At 37.3% G+C, this 26,477-nt stretch overlaps 1 protein-coding gene across 2 annotated transcripts; it reads left to right on the top strand.

Annotated features, from left to right (window-relative positions):
* The first annotated feature begins 2,103 nt into the window (after positions 1-2,103).
* Positions 2,104-25,695, top strand: LOC104586674 (dihydrolipoyllysine-residue acetyltransferase component 3 of pyruvate dehydrogenase complex, mitochondrial-like). Of its 2 annotated transcripts, none has more exons than XM_010243977.3 (20): positions 2,104-2,348; positions 2,424-2,509; positions 7,597-7,690; positions 15,571-15,707; positions 15,831-15,925; positions 16,014-16,054; positions 17,502-17,557; positions 17,656-17,730; positions 17,843-17,935; positions 19,980-20,222; positions 20,401-20,473; positions 20,775-20,878; positions 20,981-21,066; positions 21,194-21,269; positions 24,273-24,340; positions 24,454-24,520; positions 24,619-24,714; positions 24,811-24,913; positions 25,028-25,123; positions 25,244-25,695. In XM_010243977.3, exons 2-20 carry the CDS (start codon positions 2,471-2,473, stop codon positions 25,312-25,314), a joined length of 1,713 nt encoding a protein of 570 aa, XP_010242279.1. In that variant the 5' UTR covers positions 2,104-2,348; positions 2,424-2,470; the 3' UTR covers positions 25,315-25,695. The 2 variants fall into 2 exon arrangements, with proteins under 2 accessions (XP_010242279.1, XP_010242280.1); XM_010243978.3 differs by having other exon boundaries at positions 2,231-2,348; positions 2,434-2,509.
* The last annotated feature ends 782 nt before the right edge of the window (positions 25,696-26,477 follow it).

Below are 26,477 nucleotides of genomic sequence, written 5' to 3'. Positions count from 1 at the left end.
AAAATTACTTTCGTATTTTTCCTACTTTTGAAAGTACAAAAAACGAAAAACACCACATTGTGTTTGAATATCATACTTCCTCTTTTGGCTGTCATACATTTTAAAAGTATAAAACTCTCCAAAAGCATGAAGTCGACTTTTATTACTTTGTGCTTTTGGGGAAGTTTTACTTTCATTTCGTGTGAAGGGTGGCCACGTGGTAAAACCCCATTGATCAAGACTTCCCCATTCACTTATTGTCTTGAAGCCCTAACCTCTTTGCTGCCGTGGGTTCTTGCTCCGCCATCGCCCATCTCTGACTTCCCCATTTTTTTAATGTCTTTTTCCATTTCATGCAATATATTCAAGCTTAATGGTATGTTTATTTAATGTTTACTGTCATAGGAATCACTGTTGTCAACTTCTTCATTTCCTAAACTATTTTTGAAGCTTAATGGAATGTTTTTATAGCTTGTTTACTGTAACATTATATATAGCATTATACCTATACAAACCACTTTGTTTTACCAACTGCCAGTTCTAAGTCGTTGCTACGTGTGTATGATGTGCACACGTGGCATGATGTGTGTATTTTCAGTGTATACAAGTGCCTAATCATGGGTAATATGGCATTTGTCACATATAAGATCATATGAATCACATGACTGATAGGGTGTTTTTTCTAAAAAAAAATTGTTACTTTTGTTTTGAAAAGTATGTTTTTCAAAATTTTTTAACCAAACAGTTTTGCTTTGAAAAGTAAATGTTGTTTGTATTTTCATACTATTAAAAGTACAAAAATAAAAGTCTACCCAAACATAGCATTAATCTCATGCAGTTTTTACGTAACAAATCAACATTTTTGGGTCGGGGCCATATCCAAAAGCACTTGTTGGCATTTGGGAAATAAGCCCTGAAATAAGTGCTTATTCTCAAGCTTATTCAAGAAGTTAAAATTTCTGGCTTATTTTAAATGCTTATACAATAAGCGCTTATTTAAAATGTACTTCCAAAACACTCATTGGTTACATTTCAAAATGCCAATATTGCCCTTTGATTGAAGAACATAAGGCTTTCTTTGTTCAGTGAAGTTTTTTTTTTTCCTATTTTTCTTCTCATAGACTCTATAGCAATGTCACCACTACTCCAATCTCGACCATAGTTGTGCATCCAGGTTGGTGAGTATTCTTTTATACTTGTTTTTTTTTTTAATTCTTTCATCCTCAACCAAACAACCGTTACATTCATCCAGTTTTGTTAATATTTTTTTTTTCCTATGAATACCAACTTATTTCCCTTCCTAAGCATTTGGGATTTTAAGCTCGAACCAAGCTCGTGCGTCTAGGTTGGTGAACTTTCTTTTTAATTTTTTTTTTCCTCCGTTTTCTCACCATCAACATAATAGTGAACATGGTGCCCAACCCCGTTGAGCGTCAATCCGCGCTAAATCCCTTCTAGCAATGACAACTTGGAGATTGGCAAGTTAAATTTCTAAGACGAAATATGTCAGAGAGCCCAGGGTGATGACCCGAGTAGGGCTAGATATGGAGGATTCCGACAATCAAGTTAGCACCGAGCTAACAAAGTGGATGAAAATTAACAGGTAGGGGTCATCTTATATAGGCTTTGAGACTTGTTTGTGATATGCCCGTATTATCATAAGGAGATGTTTTCAATACATGGCGGGGATGCGCTATAGAACATTGTAAGGTGCAGATGTGAACTCGCTCCCTAGACCCGTAGGTTGATCCGTCGGGGAGATCTTAAGTGAGGGCGGAGTTTGTTTGGATTATGTGAACCGATCTACCAAGGAACATTCAAGCAAAATCATGCCATATGTGATATCTATGTGTTATAAGATGGTTTTGGCTACAATGTGGCAGTTCATGATTGGAGGGTCATTTTACCCATCATCAAACTTTATTACTTTTTTTTTCCTCTCTAAATACCAATATGATGAATTAAGTTGTTACTAGAAAAAAAAACCACCAAGCATATTTATTTTTCAAAATAAAAAACTGTACCAAATAAGTGCTTATTCTAATAATCACTTCTCTATCACTCTCCACACTTGGCCTTGGTAAAATATTGTGAAAAACTACATCACGGTAGTTGCTGCCTCCCAACATCGTTTGCACCTAATGATATCAAATTTTGATTGTTAGAATTAGAACAAGATAGAAAAACTCGCGACCCTCTCCGAGTTACCGAGTCTACTCACCGTAAATAGGAAAGGAAAATAGGGTTCATGAAAAGTTGAAAACAGATCCGGTCAAGGAAATAAAAAAAAAGGAAATAATTAACAGCCGAAGAATCAGCCAGCTCAAGAGTGAAGCCTGTTTCCTCAGTAGTCTCTGTACTCCAGTTAGGTAAGAATTTCTTTCATCTACCCAAGGTTCAAAGGCTTTCGACTTTCGAGTTTGAACTAATAGCATCTGGTGAAGGTTTCTGTAGTTGATTCCTGGGTTGTTCTGGATTGTGAGTGAGAATCATGACGTATGCGTCTCATCTGCTCAGACACTCCAAAAAGGTATTAATCCTCTGAATTCGTACTCATTTCTCCCTAGTTTGTGTAGTTCCTTGCTGGGTTCATAGAATTTGTTGTGAATATGATCTCTTGAGTTTGCATCGCGTAATTCAGCAAGGATGGTCTTACCTAGAAACTGTTTAAAGTTCTGAGCACTAATATAGTACTATCCCAAGCCGTATCTAATCTAGAATGTGTAGTCGTTTCATTTATTTTTTGACGACGGTTTCGTTTTCTTTCGACAATTAAATGGATTTTGTTGAAATAGAAAAGAGCCCGGGAACTGGTTTGTAAGGATCTCTGTTTGCAACGTTCTCTACCAAGAATTTGGTTATTGTAGTGCGAGTCTCCACGGAGTGCGACAAGAGGAATGCCTGTTCAGTTATACTCTGGTTTCATTTCAAGTATCGTAAACATGATTTTCATTCTTCATATGCAATTTTAGATTAGGGGCGTTGTTAGATAGGTATAGCTCAAAGCTACCTAAGCACATCTACGTACCTGATGCATGGGTTTAATTTTTCCTGATCCTTGAACTTATTATTTTCTTTCATCATCAAGTTGTAGCTCAATCTCTGATGATAAAAAATCTTTTGATTATTTCATCACATTGCCTTGTAAGCTATGCTGGATATGCAAAGTTTGGTCAATCAATTGAATGGATAGTATTGACAGTCCAAGGATCGTTTATCTGGTATTGAAAGTTTGGAGCATAGTAGTTTATTTTTATCTGTATTGGGGCTTCACTCTTCCAACTTAGCATTGTTGTTGTATGGAATGATCCATAGTGTTATGTTTGCCTCCATTTTGTGGTTGATGTGTTACCTTATTATATCTTATGAGGCTGCTAATGATTTTACTTTTAACTCCTTTTAACTCTTCTTTTCTGAGTTAACAAAATTCTTTTAATTAGTTATTGAACCCCCCCCCCACAAAAAAAAAAGATGTACAGTAAGGATCATATCCATTACATATTGCATGTCTTGACAGATTGTTTTTTACTACTTGTTGAGGTTTTCTTTCTTTTCTCTTTCTTGACCTTATACTTGTATGTTATTACCTTCAATTTTGTATATCTATGCATTACATTATTGTTATTGATCAGGAAAAAATTGTAAAAATATATGCACCATAAACGTATTTTTTGTGTATGAATACATATAACCTTGTTTTTGGATTATCGGTCTCCCACACACCTATTAATGCAAGACACTGGTGTTGCAACTTGCAAGTAAACAGATATGGGAGATGAAACCTATCATGTGTCCAACAGTCTGATGAGAAAACATGGACTCATGGAAATGTCTATAGAAAACTATATGCTATTAAAATAGTTTGTATTTTTTGAATCCTAACATTATATGCCTACAAAAAATGGGTCTGTAGTGTTGCCTTTGTTACTAAACAACATTTTATAGGAAAAATGAAACTCATCTTGTATATTAATCATTTATTTATGTCAGATAAGCTAGGAGAGGAAAAGGAAAAATTGCGTAGAAGTTTTTCTCAAGAATCCATGGAGAATTGGAATTCGGCATGTATTAGATACTCTTGTTTGCGAGGGAGAGCCTCAACTCACAAACCCACCTCTTAGAGGGAGTTAGCTAGACCATTGGCAGATCTCCTAAATCCTAATATGGTGGAGTGAGATGTTCCTTTTGTCAATCATTGATGCAGTCCAACCTACCATGGTCTAAGTGCAAGTACAATTATCATAATTTACAATGAATCTAACCTGCTTAGTGCAGCAACTTCAGTCTAAAATTTCTTTTTATTCCTTTTCTTTATTTCATTATCTGATGATTTCAGAATTCAGAATTCAGAGTCTAAAAAGGTAACTTGACTGAAGTTGGGATTCATTTAGTTATATCCATCATGCACTTCTAGTGTGCATTTGAACTTTTAGATTAGTATATCCATATACTTTCAGTGGGCATAGAAATATGCAGTTTTTTTGTTCTTTTTCTTTTACAATTCACTTGGATTTACCCTTTGGAAGGAGATTAATATCTTCTGGCGGACTGGGAATAAGTAGAGTGAAGAGTTTTAATACAGTCTTTTGGGCAGATGGTTTTGGATGAGATCCAGGTGGGTCTCAACACTCAACAGTCATATGGATGTGGTCTTTGGAAGGGCATTTGTATGGTGTTACGGTGTTACCCTAGTTTGTGAAAGGAATTAAATATCAGTTAGGGGATGGGAGGAAAATAAAATTCTGGAAAGACCCCTGGTGGGAAGATAGGGTCTTAAAAGACAGATTTTCAGACTTGTACAGGATAGCTAGCAACAAGGAAACATTAGTAGCAGAGACATTTTCTATGGAAGGGATACCTATATCCTCTTTTAGAAGAAACTTCAACGACTGGGAGTTGCAGCAAGTTTCTGATCTGTTAGCATTACTGCACAATCAGCAAATCAATGTACAGTCCCCAGATATAAAAAAGTAGAATGGACAAAGTCAGGTCAGTACACAGTCAAGTCTTTTTTCCATGGTTTGTATGGTGAGCAGAATCAGCCTTTCCGTTAAGAAATGTAGTAGTTTCTAGGAAAAAGGAAGCGGGGGGTCTAGGCATTGGCAATATCAGATTAAGAAATGTAGTTTTGTTAGGAAAGTGGTTGTGGAGATTTCCTTTGGAGCAGGACAGTTTGTGGCACTTGGTGGTGGAAAGTATTCATGGGATGGCAGCTAATGGATGGGTTGCTGGCGTCGACCCTTGGGCTTCTCATTTCTCCCCTTGGAAAGCAATTGCTGGAGTCTTGCCTTCCTTTCAGCCTTTCATCAGATTTGATGTGTGCTCAGGTAATAAAATTCTGTTTTGGGAGGACCTTTGGCTTGGGAACACCACCCTTAAGGATAGATTCCCATTAATGTATTCTCTTTCCCTAAATAAATTCAAAACCATCTCCTCATTTCATGTGTTTGAGGGGACTCGGGATTTGAGTTTGAGAAGAGGGTTGAGGGATTTAGAATTGGCTTCTGCAGATGAGTTATTCACTGCGTTGAATTCAGTTTTCCTAGATCTTTCCTGTCCAGATAATAGAATTTGGAAAGAGACCTCTTTATGTACTTTCTCTTGTTCATCTTTTTTCAACACCTTAGTTCAGTCTTCTTTTGTGTTTGTCTCTTTTCCTGCTAAAGAAATATGGTATTCTCCTGTGCCGCCAAAGGTTAGGGCTTTTTGCTAGGAAGTGGCTCTTCAAAAGATCAATACTATGGATGTACTTCAAAGAAAAAAGGTCAGACTGGAGCCTTTCCCTACATGTCTGTTATATTTGCTTAAGAAATGGTGAGGCAATGACTCATCTTTTGTTTCTTGTCATTTTGCTTATTATTTGTGGGATTGGTTCTCTTCTTTGTTTGGTTACAGATGGAACCCCCCCTTGGGTGTGCTGAACCTTTTTGACTCTAGCTTCTTCCAACAACCAAGGAAAAGGTGCAGGGTAATGTGGAGAATAACAAGAGCAGCCATCCTATGGTCAATTTGGGAAGAGAGAAACAATAGGATCTTCCTAAGGCAAGAAAAATCCAAGGAAGCACTTATGGAGGTTGTCACCATCAATGTTATGCACTGGCTGAAAGTACATCATCTCTTCAAGGACTTTTCCTCAGCTGAGTTAATTAGAAATTGGAGTGCTATAGCTATATCCTTGCCTTCCTCCCCTGTGGTACAAGAATTTTGGGTACCATGCCTCAGTTCAGGGTGAAGCTAAACTTTGATGGAAGCTCCTTGGGTAATCCAGGTCAGTCGGGAGTTAGGGGTGTGCACAAAAATGAGGAAGGAAAAGTCTTGGCCCTTTACTCGGGCCCAATTGGGGCGGGAGATTCATTAAGGGCAGAAGTAATGGCCTTACTTCAAGGTTTGAAACTGGCGAAACAATGGGGAATGCAGCAATTAGAAGTGGAAGGAGACTCCAAGCTGGTAATAGGGTGGATGCAAGTTGGAAAACTGGGAGTGTGGTCTAAGAGATATTATTAGCTTAGCAAGGGAGATTGGGGTGCATTTTAAATGGGTAAGAGGGTCAGCAAATGGAATGGCTGACACTTTAGCTAAGCAAGGAGTTACAAGGGAGGCTTTGTTTTGGGCTTGTTTGTAAGTTTTTGATTTTCTTTTTCCATCCATTTTGTGGGTGGTAATCCTGTAATCTTTTTAATTCTCTAATGAAAGTTACCGTTTCCTATAAAAAAAAGAATCAGTCTTTCCATTCAAGGCCATTTGGGGACATCATCATCATTATTATTTTGCATTTGGTGGTTGGTGGCAAGAGAGAGATGTCTAATAAAGGAGATGCTTACTAGAAAAGGAGTTAACATGCTGGATATAAGGTGCCCTCTATGTGATAGGGAGATCAAATCCTCTAATCATCTATTTTTTGTGCAACTTCTCTTATAGAATATGGATTCACTTTTGCAAAATCATCCATGTTCTATGGTGCTGCCCAGCAACTGTTAAGGATCTGCTAGCAGAGTGGCAGGTTAAAGGAATGTCCAAGAGAGGGAATATTGGGCAATATGGACAGAAAGAAGCAACAGAGTCATCCTAAAAAATAGCAGAAGGAAAACCCAGAGGAAGCTGTGAGAAATTTTGTGGTAGAAATGATTAAAAGCAGGTTATCCCTCAAGAGTTTTAGTGGGGAGGATTGTATGGCATCTTTTTTTGAAAATAGACTTTTTTTTTATGGGGGTCCTTGATGCTGTTTACACTGTACTGAATCTCTTTGTACAGGATCATGTATACCCTATACTTTTTTCTTTCTTGATTTAATATAATGATACTTTAACTGTTCAAAAAAACCTCTTCTTCAAGCCATTAATATCTGGCCTTTGATCCCTTTTTTTGCCTTCAGAAAATTTGCTAATGTGCTTCATAACTACTTATTTTTGTTATTACAAATATTGTTGGTATTCTTGCACAGTCTTCCATGAATGAGAATAATACAGTTCATGGTTACACAGTTACACTATGTGCTTCATAACTAATTTTTTATTCCAAATATTGTTGGTACTTTTGCACCAGTCTTCTGTGAATGAGAATAACACAGTTCATGGTTACACTATATAATTTGATTTTCATGGTGTTTGAGTTTTACAGTTGAGGAATGCTCCAGACCTACTACAAACTGACCCTGTCATTCTGGTTCGTTGGTTCTCAAAAGCTGCTTGCCCTTCCACCAATAGCAGAGATGGTAAATAGTTAGTTCAGCTGAAATGAGATCTAGTAGTTATTTTCCAATCTCTAGGCAACAGGAGCGAGTTCCATGATAATCAATAACCACTATTTACTATATTTCATGTATGATGAGCATAATTTTTAGTTAGCTAGTAAGCTTGCTCCATGTGTATTTTCTAAAAATATTAAAAATGTTAGTTTGAAAACAGATACACTGGATGTAGAATTGTGCTATCTTTAGGTTTGAACTTTTTAAGATCAGGACATGGAAGAAAACCCAAAATGGTTTCATTGTATATAGACTACGATTCTGGTTTATCATTTTTGTCTTTGATTGAAAGATCTAAATGCTAATTTGCATGGTGGCATCTTTTTTTTTTTTTTTAACATCCATTTTCTGAGTGCTTGACATTGTGCACATTTCATATGCCCACATTTAACTATTCTTTTCACATGCATGATCATGCTATATATGGTTGTATATGCATGTTTGCATAATTTACAGGTCAAAGATGTGAGTCAGGATATCTCCTATTGCATGCATTGCCAAATGGGTGTATGCACATCTGTAATGGAGAGTTGTGAACCCAAGTATGTCTATATGGGGCAGACAAGACTAAATTGTATGTGCAGAAATAGAGGATATAAATACGTGTGCTTATAGTTGAATGCATTGCCACATTGGATATCTAGATATATACATGACCTATGTGAAAAAAATTAATCATACATTGTGTTAGGTCTAAGTTCATATCTATCTACCACCCCTTCATTTCTGTTTTCCTGAAACAATAGTACAGCTGCTGCAAGGATGAAGGATTAAGGGTCTGAACAGCAGGGGTAAAATATTATGGAATATTTTACCAGCAGCTATCATTTGATCAATCTGGAGGGAAAGAACTCATCATATTTTTGATAACAAATACACTGATGGAGGAAACAAAGAGAAATCTTAAAGGGATTGTTATGTTCTCGGTTAGGTGTACAGAGGAATTTTCAGGGATCCAACTTAGTTCTTTTTTGGAAGTTGATCTTTTGATAGATGATTCTTCTTATGTTTATTTTTGTATATTCCTAATGTACAGTCTCTCATTGTATGTGCCCTGATGTACTTTTTTTTGGCAGATTAATATGTGTCATTTACTAAACATCCCTTGTAGTTTCATGGATTTACTAAAACCTACCCTATAGTTTGTGTTTTACTAAAACACCCCCTAGAGTTTGCAACTAATTTACTTAATCAACCTTCCATTAGATGGAAGTAGAAAATGACAGATTTGGCATTAACATCCCTTCAAACAAATTTAATCTACAGAAAACAAAAATGGAAATGTCATTTTTGTCCTGCTGAAATAGTTTACTTTATTTCTATTTTATTATTTTGTCTAGTTAAGGTCTGTTTGGTCTGTTTAAATTATTTATTTTTTTGGCTGTTATTGTATTTTAGTTACAGTAGGGGCACAAGGGTCTTTTTCCCTTTTCTTTTTGGTCGCCTTATAAATATTAATATAGTCTGGTGCCGCCAGCTATTCTTTTTGGTTGTCAATCTCTCTTCTTCTGTTCTACCTTCTCCCTTCTTCCTCTCTTCCATTCTCTTATTTTCTGCCGTTTCTCTACTTTTAAGATGGTACCAGAGCAGGTTTACTGAATGTGAGAGCAGATCGAACAAGGCTTTCACTTCAACTTGCTGTCTTCTCCAGACCGAGAACAAAAAACTGACCTACGACTGGTACAAACCTTCCTTTTTTTCCTCATATCTTTCTTGGTCGTGTACCAAGAGAAAATTCAAATGAATCTGGGCTGCTGAATGTTGTCAGAAATTTGTGAGGTTTATACCTCTTTTTTTTCTTGGATCGTGTGATCCTGTACCTATGAAAGGGTGACTGTAGGTCACGGATGACCTGCTATTTCCAGGTTTTGCTGTGATTACAACTTTTTTAAGGATCTCTCCTGATGGTTAATGCACTTTGACATTCTGGAAGATTGGTAGGTTGGAACTGTTAACCCGTACAGGTCTGAAATCAATCCGATCTTGCCTTTTTGTTTGGAAATTGGTGCTGTTTTGTGCTCAGTTTGTGTCCAAACCGAAGTATGTATGTGGACTGCTTATTTGGTGTGGAGCTAGGTTTTGTTTGTTGGTGTAAGGAGGGATCCTAAGCTGTGTGTTGAGACTGATTTTTTTTTAACCATGTCCTCTGAGAATTCTGTAATTTGTGGGGTTTCAGGAAGTCAAAATGGAGTGAGTGGGGGATGAATATGAGTTTTCCCATGGCTATAATTCCCTTTGATGGACTAAACTACCTTGAATGGTCTAGGGGAATAAAACTCTACATTACTGCTAGGTGGGAAATAGGATAATTATTGGTAAAGTGAAGGAACCGAAGACTGGAAGTGCTGAATATGATAAGTGGAACAAAGAAAATAGTATGGTGATGTCATGGCTCTTGGTTTCCATGCTGCCACAAGTAAGGAAGACATTCATGTGGGCTGAAACAACTTGTGAAATATGGGAACAAGCAAAATCTACTTATTTAGAGAGAAGGCACTATGCCAAGATATACCAACTGCAAGCTGAATCCTCTACTTGCAAGTAGGGGGGAGAAGTCTCTCAGTGTACTACTCAGATTTGACATCAATCTGGAAAGAACTGGATCACTATCAAAATGTGAATTGGAAGTGTGATGAAGATGCAAGGGCATACAAGTCACTTGTTTCTCAGCAACGGGTATTTGCTTTTCTTTTGGGGTTGAAGTTGAACTCTATATATGAGTCTATTAGGTACAAATCTTGGGAAGTAAAGACTTACCATCAGTTCAGGAGGTTTATGCCCTAGTTCAGTCAGAAGAGAGTAGAAGTGTGATGAATTGTGTAGAGGGGGAGCCGGTTGCCCTAGCTATCCGAAGAGGTATAGATTTAAAGGTTGGAGGCTCCTTTAAGAAGGATGATTCTCAGAAGAGAGTGGATGACAAGAGTAAACTTTGGTGCACTCACTGTTAAAAGACTAGGCACACTAGAGATACATGTTGGGACCTCCATGGGAAACCTAAATGGGCATAGGAATTGGGTAAGAAATCAACAACTGATCAGAGTAAGAAACCAATCCAGTAGAATCAGAAAAAATATAATTCAACTAATGTGGCATCTCAAGAGACTAGTCCCATGTAACTCAGGAGCGGCACCCTAGTTTTGACCCCAAGGAAGAGATTATCAACTCCTTTCGTGACCATTGGAGTTATATGGTGGGACTCTTCGCTAGATGGATTTTGGTCCTACTCCTTCTACCTCCTTTGCGTCTACATCAGGTAACACTACCACTACTTTCCATGTGTCATCTCATACATCTGATTCCCCTTGGATAATCGACTCTGGAGCCTCAAACCACATGACTGGTAAGTCAAATTTATTTCAGGCATATAACCTCCTCTCTAGGAGAGATAAGGTGAGACTGGCTTATGGTTCATTCTCCACCATAGTTGTCCAAGGAACCATATCTCTTCCATTTGGCCTTACCATCTCTAATGTGTTGCATGTCCCTAAATTTCCTATAAATTTACTTTCCATTAGCAGTATTACTCACTCCTTGCATTGCTCAGTTACTTTCCTTCTTCATGTGTGTTTCAGGATTTGATCTCGGGGAAGACGATTGGTAGAGGAAGCATGGTGGATGGTCTCTATGTGTTGGAGAATAAAACTGGTCTTGTGGCTACATGGTCCTTAAGTTCATCTAGTGAGAGTCAAGCCTACTTATGGCATAGTACTTGTCTTGGTCATCTTTCTTTTGAGTCATTAAAACTCACGTTTCCAAAATTATTTAAGTCTTTGTCAGTTAGTGAGTTGTAGTGTCAGACATGTCAATTGAGCAATCATTGTAGAAGTTCTTTTCCTTTAAGAAATAAAAGATCTGAATTTATTCTGATGTTTGGGGCCCTGTTACTCTACCTACTGAGGCTGGATATAAGTATTTCATTACTTTGATTGATGACTACTCTAGATATACTTGGGTTTATCCTATGCGATCTAGAGATGAAGTGCCAAAGATTGTGAAAGACTTTCAACACATGATTTTCTCTCAATTCCAAACTAAAATTCATATTTTCCAGTCGGGCAATGCAAAAGAGTGCTTCCATAGTGATCTTATGGAGATTTTTGCTTCGTGTGGATCTCTTCATTGAAGCTCTTATGCTAGGACACCCCAGCAAAACAGTGTTGTTGAAAGGAAAAATCGTCATCTTCTTGAATTAGCTCGTGGTTTATTACTCCATATGAATGTTCCAAAACACTTTTGGGTGGATGTTGTTCTGTGTGCTACATATATCATCAACCGTATGCTATCTCGGTTACTAGAGTATAAGGCCCCACATAACTTTTGTTTCCTACAACTCTGTTGTCCCCCATTCCAATGCATGTTTTTGGGTGTCGTTGCTTTGTTCATGACTTGTCCCCTACTCGTAAACTTGATCCTCGTGCTATTTCTTGTGTTTTCCTTGGTTACCCTTTATCTCAAAAGGGTTATCGTTGCTATGATCCCACCTCACGCAAGTACTATGTCTCCATGAATGTATCATTCTTTGAGAGTTAACATTTCTTCTTTGTTTCTCCTTAGGGGGAGAGTAGGGTTGAGGAGAAACACACCCAGGGTCAAACTCAATTACCTCATCTTCTTGATCCTCCTCCATTTCGTGTCTTTCTTTGCCACCACAAGAGCCAATAGAGTTCAAGAGCCGTAGAACTTGAAACTGTGCAACCAACATCATCGGATTCTCCAAAGGTAGATCCTCCTCATCAGCCAGGTACACTTGTTCCCATTGATATGCCTGAACCTCCTTAATATTGATCCCCCTGTTATTAATGATCTTGATGTTCCTATTGCTAAGAGAAAGGGTGTTAGATCTTGTACTACTAATCATCCTATCTCTCTCTTTGTGTCCTATGATCATATTTCACCTTCATATCGTGCATTCGTTTCCTCCGTTGACAATGTCTCTATTCCTAAGAATGTGGCAGAAGATTTATCCAAACCTAAATGGACATATGCAATGAAGGAAGAAATTGATGCATTGCACAAAAATGATACATGGGAGTTGGTAGATCTTCCTAAAGGGAAGGAACCAGTGGGATGCAAGTGGTTGTTCATAGGGAAGCATAAGGCTGATGGAATAGTTCAGAGGTACAAGGCTAGATTGGTGGCAAAAGGGTTTACACAGGTATATGGAGTAGACTATGTAGAGACATTTGCTCTAGTAGCCAAGATCTTCAGGCCCGTTTGGCAAGTCTTTTTGAGAAGATCTTCTTGTAGCTCTAACAGTCAAAAGACGCATTGAGCTTTTGACATAAGATCTGGGCAGCCCGAAGACCGTTTGGCAGATGCGCGTCTTTCCGTGTGTCGTTTCGGGTCTTTCCGCGCGAGATTAAAACGCGAAAGACATGAGAAGCTTCATTTGGAGCTTCTTGAAATCAGCCCAAAATGGGCTTCTTGCGTCTTTTCGGCGTCCCGTCTTTTGGCGGCTAGATTTTCCGTGTGCCAAACGGAAATAGACCGATTTTTGGTCTTATTGGCTTGTAAACAGCCGAAAGACCTTGCGGAAAGACGCGCTAAACGGGCCCGAATTCTATCAGGATCTTCTTTCATTGGCAGCGAATCTTGATTGAGAACTTCACCAGTTGGACATTAAAAATGCATTCTTGAATGGTGACTTAGAGGAGGAAGTGTACATGACTCAATCTCTAGGTTTTTGCACCGAAGTCAGTGAGCAGAAGGTGTGCAGGTTAAAAAAATCATTATATGGGTTGAAACAATCACCTCAGGCCTGGTTTAGTAAGTTACACTTAGCTGTTCACCAGATAGGGTTCAAACAATGCCAGTCAGATCACACTCTGTTTGTGAAGAAAGGTGAAGGGAAAATTGTAGATTTAATTGTGTATGTTGATGACATAGTGATCACAGGAGACTAGAAGACTGAAATACAGCAACTAAAGAAATTCTTAGCCACTCAATTTGAGGTGAAAGATCTAGGACCCTTGCATTATTTCCTTGGGATTGAAGTTGCCTGCTCTCAAAAGGGCATCTTTATTTCTCAACGATCTATTAGAGGATACAAGCAAGTTAGAGGTGAAGCCAATTGATTCACCAATTGAACCTAACCATCAGCTGGGAAACAGTCAAGGGGAGTTCTTGAAAGATGTGAAGAAGTTCCAGAGACTTGTAGGTAGACTCTTATATTTGTCTATGACCAGGCCTGTTATTGCTTATGTAGTGGGTGTCCTTAGTTTTTATTTATTTATTTATTTTTTTTATGAATGGTGTCCTTAGTCAGTTCATGCACAGTCCTAGGACAGCTCACTTTGAAGCTGCAGAGAGGATCCTTAAATACCTCAATAAGTTTCCAAGAGCTGGTTTGCTGCTCTAGAAACATGGACATTTGAAAGTGGAAGTGTATACAGATGCTGTTTGGGTAGGGGCAGTCGATGACCGAAAATCTACCAGTGGGTATTGTACCTTTGTGGGAGGAAACTTGGTCACTTGGAGAAGTAAGAAGCAAAGTATGGTGGCTAGATCCAATGCTGAAGCAGAATACAAAGCTATGTCTCATGGAGTTGCTGAAATCATGTGGATAAGAAACCTGTTAGGTGAACTGGGTTTTGCAGTTAACAACCCCATGTCACTCTATTGTGACAATAAAGTTGCTATCAACATTGCTACTAATCCAGTCCTCGATGATAGGATGAAACACATTGAAGTGGTCAAGCATTTTATTAGAGAAAAGCTTGTGAGTGGAGAAATGTGCACTCCATATGTTAGCTCAGAAGAACAACTTGCGGACATCTTGACCAAGGGCCTTCATCATGTGTGGCATAATGATTTGTTTGACAAGTTGGGCATGATTGACATCTATGCCCCAACTTGAGGGGGAGTGTTGAAATAGTTTACCTTATTTCTATTTTATTATTTTGTCTAGTTAGGGTCAGTTTGGTCTGTTTAAATTATTTATTTTATGGCTGTTATTGTACTTTAGTTACAGCAGGGGCACAATGGTCTTTTCCCTTTCCTTTTTGGTCACCCTATAAATATTAATATATTTTGGTGCCGCCAGCTATTCTTTTTGGTCGCCAATTTCTCTTCTTCTCTTCTACCTTCTCCCTTCTACCTTTCTTCCCTTCTCTCTCTCTTATTTTCTGCCATTTCTCTACTGTTAAGATGTCCCTAGTAAAACGCAGGCAACAACTCTCTTTGATGAAAAATCCCTTCACCATTGCTGATGAAAAATCCTGGATGCCAAACTTTTTTGTTAGATCTGATAACCAGACCTTGTTTCTTTCTAGAAGCTTGATATGAAGTTTTAGGGGTGCTTTCGGAATAAGGAAGCATGGTCTCGTTCCCTTAAACATTTTCCACTCTGTTTATATGGTCATGTTACCATTTTTAGACAGAAATACAAAGGATTCTTAATAGAAGGTTGATTAAGTAAATTGGTTGCAAACTATAGGGGGTGTTTTAGTAAAACGTAAACTATAGGTTAGGATTTAGTTAGTCTGTGAAACTACAAGGGGTGTTTTAGTAAATGACCCTTAATATAATTCAGTACTTTACCTTCTTCAAAAAAAAAAAAAAGAAAAAGTTCTTATCTATACCTACCCACAAAAGGGCTAAGTTTGTATCCATTCTTCCATCTATCTATAAATAAACATGGCTCTGTCTGGTGTTTGTGTGTATAATGGTGCTAGCAGATATAAGTTGCTTCTTCTGGTATTCTGTCAATTAGAAAAGTGATCATTGCCTATGTTTTTATAGCTTCACTTTTCCTAATTGACGGATGTTTTGCAGTAGTCAATGTGTGGATTTACGTTGTTTATGATTCTTGATTCTACTGTATTGACTAGTTTATTCTATTATTGCAGATCTTCTAAGGAATTATCAACAGGGTTATTTGCCTGTAAAGAAAGATGGAAGTTTCTATTCTTCCATTGGTGGCACTCCAAGTACAATCAGCAGGTTCAACTACAGTTGTATAGCAGACTGTCCTGACTTCTCCAAGGTGATTGTGGGCACCTTTTACATTCCGTTTGTTCTTATAGTTTTAGTTTGTTTTACATATATCTGCTTCATCGTTCATTGTGAATTTTTGATTTTTGCGAACTTAAATCTCTCTCTTGTTTAGTCACCTTTTGTAGGTGAACACAAAGGAAAACTTTCAAGAACAATGAAAATGGACATTCCAGTGGTTGGCACAGTTTTCAACAAAGGCTTTTCGGGGTTTGTTGTGGCTAGTTGTTGCATTTTTATTTATATATTCTCTTGATGTTTAGGTGTGCAAATGTTTGACTATTTTATTCCTTTTCAGTTCACAAGCATGCCGGCGAAGATCTTTTTCAACAGCTTCAGGTGTGGTCTGGATTTCCTAGCATGATTTTTCTTATATGTACTTGCACAATTTTAGTTCTATTCATGTAACTTCTGTTTTTCTCTGGAAGCTTACTTTGTTGGTCAGTTGCATTTGGGAGAAAAAAAATCTCAAGGACCAATGTTGAAATGTATTTTTCATTAGAATCTGAATCTCAACCACTTTCACATCCATCTTCAACTCTGTCACCCCATCTGTAGCAGGAAATTAATAAACTTGGTTGCTAGCAAGGATATGCCATACAGTGGGATACAACTGGTGGTTCTTATCCATCCAATTTGCATTGGAACTTTGGAAGTAATGTCTTGGAGAAGAAGCCAAGCATCAGTTCTGGTGGTTTTCAAGGATGCCTGCCTGAGTCCTTGCTGGAGCCTTTTCAGGGTTGGAGGATGCAGGGCTTAAGCCACAGAGGAAAAGTTCTATGGAGCACATTTCCTGCTGCTGTCATTTGGGCAGCATGGAAGGAAAGAAACCAAAGAATTTTTGAAAACAAATTTAGTGACATAACAGTTGTGACAAAGAATGTCAAAGGTTTATTGTATTCACGACAAAATATACATAAGGTATTTCAGGGAGTTCAATTGCAGTCTTTTTTTTTGATATTGGAGCTTTCTGCTCTTAACTCTTTTTGTACAGCCCAATGTACAGTCTCTCAATGTACACGGGTAGTATATGTTGGCAGTTATTATATCAAGCATCAGATCTTGTAGAAACCTCTAGATGCTTTCTTGTCTATTATATCTAAATAAACTAACCTTTGGTAAACATATTGAAATATCTCAAGATCCATTTGTGAAAGCCATCTTCTTCTGGTCACCACAACATCTCTGTATGCACAATATTTTTATATGTGGCAGCTGAAGACAATAATATATAGGATTTACACTTAGCTTAATAACGTGTGAAGGATTTCAAACCGAATTTTCTTTGTGAAAGGTCCATCCTAATATGTTCTTTAACATTGTTTATTTATGAATGTTTTATTTTTATAAAAAGAGAATACATTGGGCTCTGGTTGGGACTGGTTTCCCAAGGCCTTAATCCAGTTGCCATTTTATAACCCTAAACCTAATTTTGATGAAAGGACTGACTTTGTATTCATGCACTGTTCAGTTATTTGATGTAGATGTTATTATAGCTATGTTGCATATATTGTATCTTATTTATTAGCATTTAAGAATCAAAGCTACTATTTTTTTCAGTGTTTATATAATTTGTATGTGTTTGCTTTGTAGGTATGTTAAATTGAACTGCTGATGCATACATTTTTCTGTTACTTTGTTCTTTGTTATTTTATGATTTGCTTGGTTAGACATGGTTGTTCTTGTATGAACTATATCTACTGCTTTAATGCTCTTAGTTGTTTACCTATAATAAACAGAAATTTGTCCTCCAAATTACTAATTGTTGTAAAACATGTGGTTTTAGAGCTTCCTCCACATCAAGAACTTGGAATGCCTTCCCTCTCTCCTACAATGACAGAGGTATGAATAACTTCAACTTTGTTATGATGAAGACATTGAGACTATGAGCAACCCCCTACTATTTTTCTTGAACAAATGGTTCTGTTTTAATGAAATAGGGTAACATTGCACGGTGGTTGAAGAAAGAAGGTGATAAGGTTTCTCCTGGTGAGGTGCTCTGTGAAGTCGAAACTGTATGGTTCTTGCTGCTGACCTTCAGTTTAAGTTTATAGCTTGCTAAGTATCTGATCTTTGCATTTAGCTCTCACAAAGATCTGACTTTTTTCTCTGTCTTTTTTTTTAAAGGATAAAGCAACGGTTGAGATGGAATGCATGGAGGAAGGGTATATTGCAAAGATAATACATGGTGATGGCTCAAAAGAGATAAAAGTTGGTGAGGTATTCATTTTAACTATTACATGGATAAAATTGCTGGCACTGATTAAAAAGGATAAATTTGTTGGCAGCCTCTGTTTCACTTTATTTTCTTTAGAAATTACAATGTTTTATATTACACTTGTTTTTTGGTGTATTTAAAGTGTAATTCACATGACATTCTAGTCTACTTCTCATTATTATTGGAATTTATTTATTTTTGATCAATAACACCATCTTCATTAAATTAAAAGAAGAGAGGGAATAAGGATACAAAGGGGGAGATAAAATAACTTAGCTCCCCAAAAACAGAAAACAAAGGGAATGCAAAGAAAAAGATTAAAAACTAGCCCAAAAAACAGACTCCCTATTCACTCCTTGCTTGGCCAACCCATCCGCAAATGAGTTGGCACTCCTCTTCAACCAGCTGTACTGAATCTCAATGTTCCTACCCAGCCATAAGAACTGTTTTTTTTTTCATTGTTAAAGTTCCACAAACCACTGTCCTCTGTCTTCAACCAACTAACCACCACCTTCGAATCACCTTCCAGAATCAAACGGCTGATATTTAATACCTTTGCTCTTCGAATTCCTTCAAGCGCTGCAAGGATCTCAGCCCTAAGAGAGTCACCTTCTCCAATAGGGCCAGAGAATAAGGCAGTAACAATCCCTTCCTCATTCCTGAAGACTCCTCCAATCCCAGAGGGCCCTGGATTCCTTACACTGCTGCCATCAAAATTCAGCTTTATAAAGCCCGAGGGGGGAGGGGACCAAAACGGACAAAGAGTCCTCTTGCATCTAGCAATGGAAGCAATCTCTTTCCAGTTTCTTAGCAAGTCATCCACAGGAAAATCTGAAAACAACTCCAAAGATTTTAGCCAGTGGACAGCTCTTAAAAGGATTCGATCTAACAACTCCAAAGATTTTGGTCCTTGTCTTCTAATATCCTTGATTAGTTTGTTTATATGACTTCATAATATAGTAACCTCTTCTTTTGTTTTACTGTTTACTTTTAAAAATTCCTGCAGGGTATTCAAGTTTCCATTTTTGGTATTTCGTCAAGTACTCATTTTAATATTTTTGACAATGATCTCTGCCTACCTTTTACTAGAATGAAGGACCTAGTTAACCAATCAGTTGTGTTTATCTGATAATCATAGCTCCATGATGTTGCTATGATCATTAAAAGGGAAAGTAATGTCAATGTTTTGATATACAATATACAGTACCTGAGTAAGAAAATCATTATATCCAAGGTAAAGGAGTGTAAAAGGTTCTGAGATATGTTGAGTACAGTTAGCTGCAAATGAAATTTCACATCATTTTAACTAATGTTTGGAATCAATTATTTATTCTCCAATGCGGTTCTGTTGTCTTCAATTGGTATTCTGTGTATTTGGTCTTGATTTTCCAGTGTCTCTTTAGTCTCTTTTAGGGGATGTTTTTTTGATAGTTAACGATTGGATCATTTTATTATAATAAACAACAGTGTACAAAGAGGAATAAAGGGGTATGGTTACCCCAAAGAGTACAGAAATTACAGATGAGCCCAATACAGTTGTTCCCTAACAACCCCTTACCTAACTAGAGAATTTGCTAGCCCATCTGCCTCCCTCTCGGTAGACCCAAGCTGCCTTCTTTACATCCATATTATCCATAAACCCAAGCCTTCATTTCAGAAGGTATGGGAGAAATTGCAGACGTCACCATGGAAGCAGGCTAATCTTAAGGAGTTTCAGTTGATTGTTTAAAAATTTAATGAACAGTGGACACTTTTGTCCTTTACATTTGTATCTGTTAGACTTAACATTTGAATGGTGAACAAGGTATATGTGAGTATTTTTTGAAACTATAGGGTATATATAAGTAGTTTCCTGAAATCTCAGGGTATATACAAGTAATTAACCCTAAAAAATATTGTTATTATCATAGTTAGCTATTGCAAATTATATGAAGATCTTTATGTCACTGCTAATTTATATTCATATTTTACTTTTTTTGTAGTGATCCTTTTTAATTTTTAGAGTTGTATTTTATACTGAGGACTTGTACATGTTTTTATTGTTAGGTGATTGCCATAACTGTTGAAGAAGAGGGTGATATTGCAAAATTCAAAGATTACAAACCTTCAAAATCTGGTGATGCTGAGGTAGTTAAAAAGCCAGCTGATTCCGCTCCACCAAAAAAAGAGGTGGTTGAAGAGCCTCTTGAATCATCTGGGCCCAAGATTTCTAAGACTAGTGGAACTCCTCCAGCAGAAGATCGCATTTTTGCCAGTCCTCTTGCAAGAAAAATGGCAGAAGATCACAATGTTAGTCATTTTAGTTGCTCTGCAGAATTTTCTCTTATCCAGTGGGCTAAATTCTGTAGCCATTAATAGTCATTGATGCTACCTTTTCTCTCATGTCTCAATTATGACGTTGTTAGTCGGAAGTTTATCTTTCCTATTCTCTCAATCCTGTCTTTTTATTGTCTTCTATTAAATACAGATACCTCTTTCAAGCATCAAAGGGACTGGTCCTGATGGACGCATTGTAAAAGCTGATATTGAAGATTATTTGGGTATACTTTTTTCTGACATTTCTCTTATTGATCGATTTTTTCATGTAGTTCACATTATTGTCATCCAGTGAAAGTTTATATCTTTTGACCTTAAATGGACATGTTGTTAATATGTTGGTGTGTATCATTTATTGGACTCTCAGGTCTCTCTTTTTATTGTTCTCTTGTTCAAAATAGTTCTTCTTGTTGATTACATATCACGTGGATCTTATAACTTCCCTACTAGTTTTTTAAGATGTATTTGTTTTGACTGCTGCTGATTAACCAAGATTTTTCTTATTTCTTTTGTCCTATTTTGTAGCTTCCAGCGGAAAGGATTTTCCAGCTCCAGTCTCCAAGACCAAGGACACAGCAGTAGCAGAAACAATGGACTACACTGACCTTCCACACTCTCAGATAAGAAAAGTAATCACCTATAGCTTATTTATTGCATATTTTAACAGGAATAGAGAGACCCATCATGGTGAAATGGCAACTTTATTATCTCTTTTGCCCTGTTTTTGACAGGTCACAGCTTCACGCTTGCTACTCTCAAAACAAACTATTCCTCATTACTACTTGACAGTGGACACATGTGTGGACAAACTTATGGAGTAAGTTGTTTTCTTTCATTTCTTGAAATATAAAATAATTATGATCTGAATGTTTCTGATAAGAAAAAGAACTTGGCCTGAACGGCTTCTGATGGTTAATCATCACAACTCATATTTTGTACCGCAGTTTGCGCAGCCAACTTAATTCTCTACAAGAAGCTTCAGGTGGGAAGCGTATATCAGTTAATGATCTTGTCATAAAGGTATCCTGTAATTCCATCTTATTAAGAAGTTTTGAAACAGAAAATGGGATTAACAGAAGGAATGTTAACACTCACATGATATTGAAATTTTGAAATGACTTATTTTAGGGCATAAAAATTGCTTTGTCCTCATGTGATGCCTCGAGTAATCATTGCTTAGGTGCTGGCTAGTCAAACATAAAGATAGATGCTAAATATAAGATAATGATGCAATCTCATATATATGTTAATAAACAGTGCAACATGATGTAGAACATTTAATGTGTGTGTGTGTCTATATTTGCGTGGCTTGGCAAGGCCAGAAATGGAACTGACTTGGGGAGTCATGTAACAATTTAAACTTCTGTAAATTATGATCACTTGACATTGTATTCTTTATTCAGATTAAGTTTTTGCATGTTCATAATTGGAAATTATAAATTTATAAAACTTGTAATTATAGAGTGAAACCCTGATTGCAGGTATATAGAGATGATTTGGATATTAGATGTAAATATGCTGCTAAACCAGAAAGTCCCCTATCTGATAGATGATTCAGATTGGCCATGGGATATATTCATGTGCAGGATCATGTAAGGAGCTTACCTAATTGACCCAGTCACATTAGCTTTCAAGAAGAATTCCATGGTGCCACAGTGGATGCAATTGGGGGGGGGGGGGCAGGCAATAGGTGGTGATCTATGCACCAAATTGGCATCTAATGCAGCATCATTGGAGCCTCAAACAACTTGTAGAATCAAATTAAGCTTTGATGGTTGCTCACTTGGTAACCCAGGTTTCTCTGGCCTAGGTGCTGCCTGTAGAAGACCAAATGGAGGGATCACTCTACAATTTTCTGGACCTATACAAGCAGAGCCGGCCTCTATTCTCGAAGGCCTGAAACTATGTTTTGCTTTGTGATTGAAAAATGTACATGTGGTATGCGACTCTTTAAGTAATGATAATTAGATAGATTTATTCTAGTGAGTTGTGAGGATGAACTTGGGTGCATAGGGCACACCATTAGAGGAGTAGGGTACCAGGCATATGGAATAAATTGCTTGTTCATCTGGTTTTCAAGGTCTTCCAATGCCTTAATGCCCTTAACAGAAATACAGAACCCTAGTTATTGAATAGGGAGCCTTATTTTTCTTTGGGGGGGATCATAGAGTTTGGCTGACTGTATCAGTCTTCTATATTGTATTTAATGCATTCTGTTTTCTTTGTTTTGGTCAGTTTGAGGCACTGTTTTTGTATTGTTCCCCTGTCATTTCTCGGATGGAAGGGGGCTCCATCTAATTTTATTTTTCTTTGTGGTTACATTTTCTCAAAAAAAAAAAAAGATCTTATCTATTGCTGATATAAAAAGGTCTTCATCCAAATGTTGACATGGATTATGGGTAAGATTTAATGAAGGTTGACTTCATAGTTTTCAAGGCACCAAGGCGAGGCTAGGTGACAGGGGGATGCCTTGTCGCCTAGTCGCCTAGGCGATGGATTTTTTTAAGTAAAACCATATATCCTAGGGTAGTTCCCTAGGTTCCATAACCATCTTTCCTTAATAATTATTCATAATTTTCATAAGAGAAGTATAAATTTCATGTTTAAGTCTAGAAAATCAACATTTTATGAGAAGAAAAAGTACAAAGGAAAGAAAATTCAAAAAATATAGGGGCTGAACCCTTACTTTTGTTATAGGAAAGAAGAAAAGAAAAGGTGGAAGAAGAAGAAGAAGAAGATGTGGAAGAAGAAAATGTGTTGATTAGACAAAATTTTAAGTTCTTCCCTTGCTTATTGGTTCAGGTTTTGAAAATTTTGAGGGTTCAATCAAGGATCAAAATTTCAATACGATACGCCCCGTATCGGGCATATTGTTTTGTATCTTTGGGGTCCCAATACCTGTTTACAGGTGTTTTTGGGGACCCATTTTTTTAAATAATATATATATATATATATATTTAAAAATGAAATTGAAAACCAAAGAAATAAAAAAATAGGGGGAGTATCGTTATAAGTAACGATACACCTCTGCCAATACACAAGTGTATCAATACTTTGAACCATGGGTTCAATACAGCAGTTAGCAATGCTTGCGTTGATTAAAACCTAACAAAATTAGAAAATAATAAATGTCTATTTTATAATTATAATGTAAAAAATAAAAAATATAAAAGTATTTTATAACCCAGTGCATAAAACTGCTTGGGGACTGGGCGAGGCGAGCCTCCAAGGGCGCCTTGTCGCCTAGGCGTCACCTTGACAACTATGGTTGACTTGGAAGAGTCAATGTAACTTTGGTAGGAGTCAAAGGAATCATTGGAATCAAACACTTGATTGATTCAGGTACAGAAGGATCATGGATCTACAATGGCTTGGTTCCGCATGCTTGAGAATGGAATCAACTTGGGAGGGAGTTGCATATAACACAGACAAATAAGACTGGTATATTCCAATGTTTTAAAAACCAACCTGGAAACGGAACTATTTTGGTCACCGGTTTCTAGGTCAGTGGTCGAACGGTTCAAACTGTATCACCTTTATATTTGAATATTAGGGTAAGATGCACATATATATTATTGATGAGATGGGGCTGTGGGCTGAGAAAGAAAGAAAGAAAGAAAACAACAGATTTCTCAGATCTGGCGATGGCAGCTGACAGATCTCTCTCTCTCTCTCTCTCTCTCTCAGATCTTAGAGATATGTGGGATTTGAAATCTCATTTCTCAGTGCCCCTCTCAAGTGGACTGCTTTAACTTGAGATTTTTTTTGGTTATTTTAATTGTTAAAAAATTAAACTGCAAACCATTGTCCGGGTCGAACAGTTTAGTTGTTCAACTGCCTGGATCAGCGGTTCACTAACCAATTCAACGTTTTTTTAGAAAATCCGGGCCAAGTGATAAATGGAACCAAAGAGGTGACCGTTCCGGGTCAAATGGTTCAACCGCCCGGGTAAATAATGGTTTTATAATCATGGTATATTCATTATAATCTACATCAAGTGTTTCGACTTTGCTGTAATAACAGGCTGCAGCTTTGGCCCTCCGCAAAGTTCCTCAGTGCAATAGTTCATGGAACAATGACTACATCCGCCAGTAAGTAAAGAATAACACATTCTATATTCATTACCAAGTAAGCTGTAAGCAGACGTTTTATATTAGTGCTTCATCACATTAGTTCTAACAGTTTGCTGTCTACACTGATCCAGGTACCACAATGTGAATATCAATGTGGCTGTGCAGACCGATAATGGGTTGTATGTCCCTGTCATCAGGGTGGGTTATGGGCCTGATTTTACTTGTGTTGAAAGGACTGCTTACTACTTCCATTTCACCGAACATTTTGAAAAACCATCTATATTTTGTACTTGCAGGATGCTGACAAGAAGGGATTATCTAAAATTGCTGAAGAAGTCAAGCATTTGGCGCAAAAGGCCAAGGAGAACAATTTGAAACCAGAGGACTATGAGGTGCTTTGGTGCTTTTAGTTTCTTACCACTTGCTAGAAATAGACTGGTTGCATCATGATATGGGTAATATCAATATCGAGTTCATTGTTTTTGCAGGGAGGTACATTTACTGTTTCAAATTTGGGAGGGCCCTTTGGCATCAAGCAGTTCTGTGCAATCATCAATCCTCCACAATCTGGAATTCTTGCTGTAGGGTCAGGTAAGTTTTAAGCAGACGATCATCTTACAAGTTCCACATATTCATACTTTAGCATGTTGCTACCGTTAATGATCTCATTACATTTTATTTTTTGACTGCCTTTATCTTGAACAGCTGAGAGGAGGGTGGTACCTGGTAATGGGCCTGAACAGTTTAAGTTTGCTTCCTTTATGTCAGTTACACTAAGCTGTGATCACCGTGTGATTGATGGTAAGTGGTCAGCTGTAAGTTTCTAATGCATTGAGTATTTTTTTGGTAGGAACAAGAAAGAGGCTATAATGCATTGAGATTAATAGACCTAAACATTCCACCCGTTTTTTTCCTGATTAGGTGCAATTGGCGCAGAATGGTTGAAAGCATTCAAAGGCTACATTGAGAATCCAGAGTCCATGTTGCTTTAATTGATCATTTTTTTCCCAGAGAATTTTGTTGGCTGTCAATCCAAATAAGGGACTTAATGCGATCCCAACTTTGGTTGGTTCTTTTCCCAAGTTTAAAACTGTTTGGCTGGATTCAATCATGGAGCACCTTTCCTCGAGGATTGCTTGCCCTAGAGGGGGATGAGGCACCGAATTGTGGTGATGTTGAAATGAACTCATTTTTTTGCTGTATAGAGTGTAATGACCAAGACGGACCCCCCACCCCCAACTTCTAATAAGCAATTTAAAAGCTGTAACTTAGAAATCTTACTTTAATCTCCTACTCTCTTTAAAGAAAAAGAAAATGAGGCTCCTATTTATCAAATATCAACCAGGAAAAGAAGGCCTACTTTGATTTGAAAATCTCATATTGTTCTTTTATACCTGGGCTCTGTTTAACGTTTATTCTTTAGGCTTTATATACATCATCATCATCATCGAAGGCATGTCCGAAGTATATATAGGGTGGGCTACATGGATTCTGTTTCTCCATTCCATCTTTTCAGTGTCACATCCATCTTTAAATTATGGGCCCTTAAATAGTTTCTTATCTGCTTCCATGGTTCCACCTAAGTCTGTCTGTCTCTCTCTCTTCTAGCCCCTTTAGCTTATCATAGATGCTGTAGGTTTAGTTTTTATTACCTATTGGATCTTTTTCATATGCATATTAAGGCTAAGTTTGGAAGGAGTACAAATACAAATATATACTGTACAAATGTATACAGAATAATATAAAATACAAGGTTTTGCACTTTACAAATTCGTATTTGCACTCCTTCCAAACTAAGCCTATTAGAAAAAAATCTCACCTTATGTAGGAGTTGGAATTAACACTTCTTTATGGTGCAGAAAACCAGCGCGGCTTAATCTAATCCAATCCGACGTGTCAAACGGGATGCATTCTCCATTCTCTATGTACTAGCTAATGATTTGGTTGTTCCTTTTAGACGCTCTCAATCGTAACCAATTAACCATCCAATTAAATATCCTTATATGGAGCTAAAGGGCCGTTTGATAATGGCTGAAATAAGTGAACTGAATTTATTACTTTTATCTTTTAGTGGATAATAAAGTTGAAGTTTCAAGGCTATAATTATCTATACAACTTTCGGCTTCAGAAATTAAAAAAGCCTAGAACCTCCTTA

Source organism: Nelumbo nucifera, chromosome 6, assembly GCF_055504915.1.
Source record: "Nelumbo nucifera cultivar China Antique chromosome 6, China Antique-T2T, whole genome shotgun sequence".
Taxonomy (NCBI): Eukaryota; Viridiplantae; Streptophyta; class Magnoliopsida; order Proteales; family Nelumbonaceae; genus Nelumbo; species Nelumbo nucifera.
Note: the sequence above shows the minus strand (reverse complement) of the source record. Positions and strands in the feature narration are given on the sequence as shown.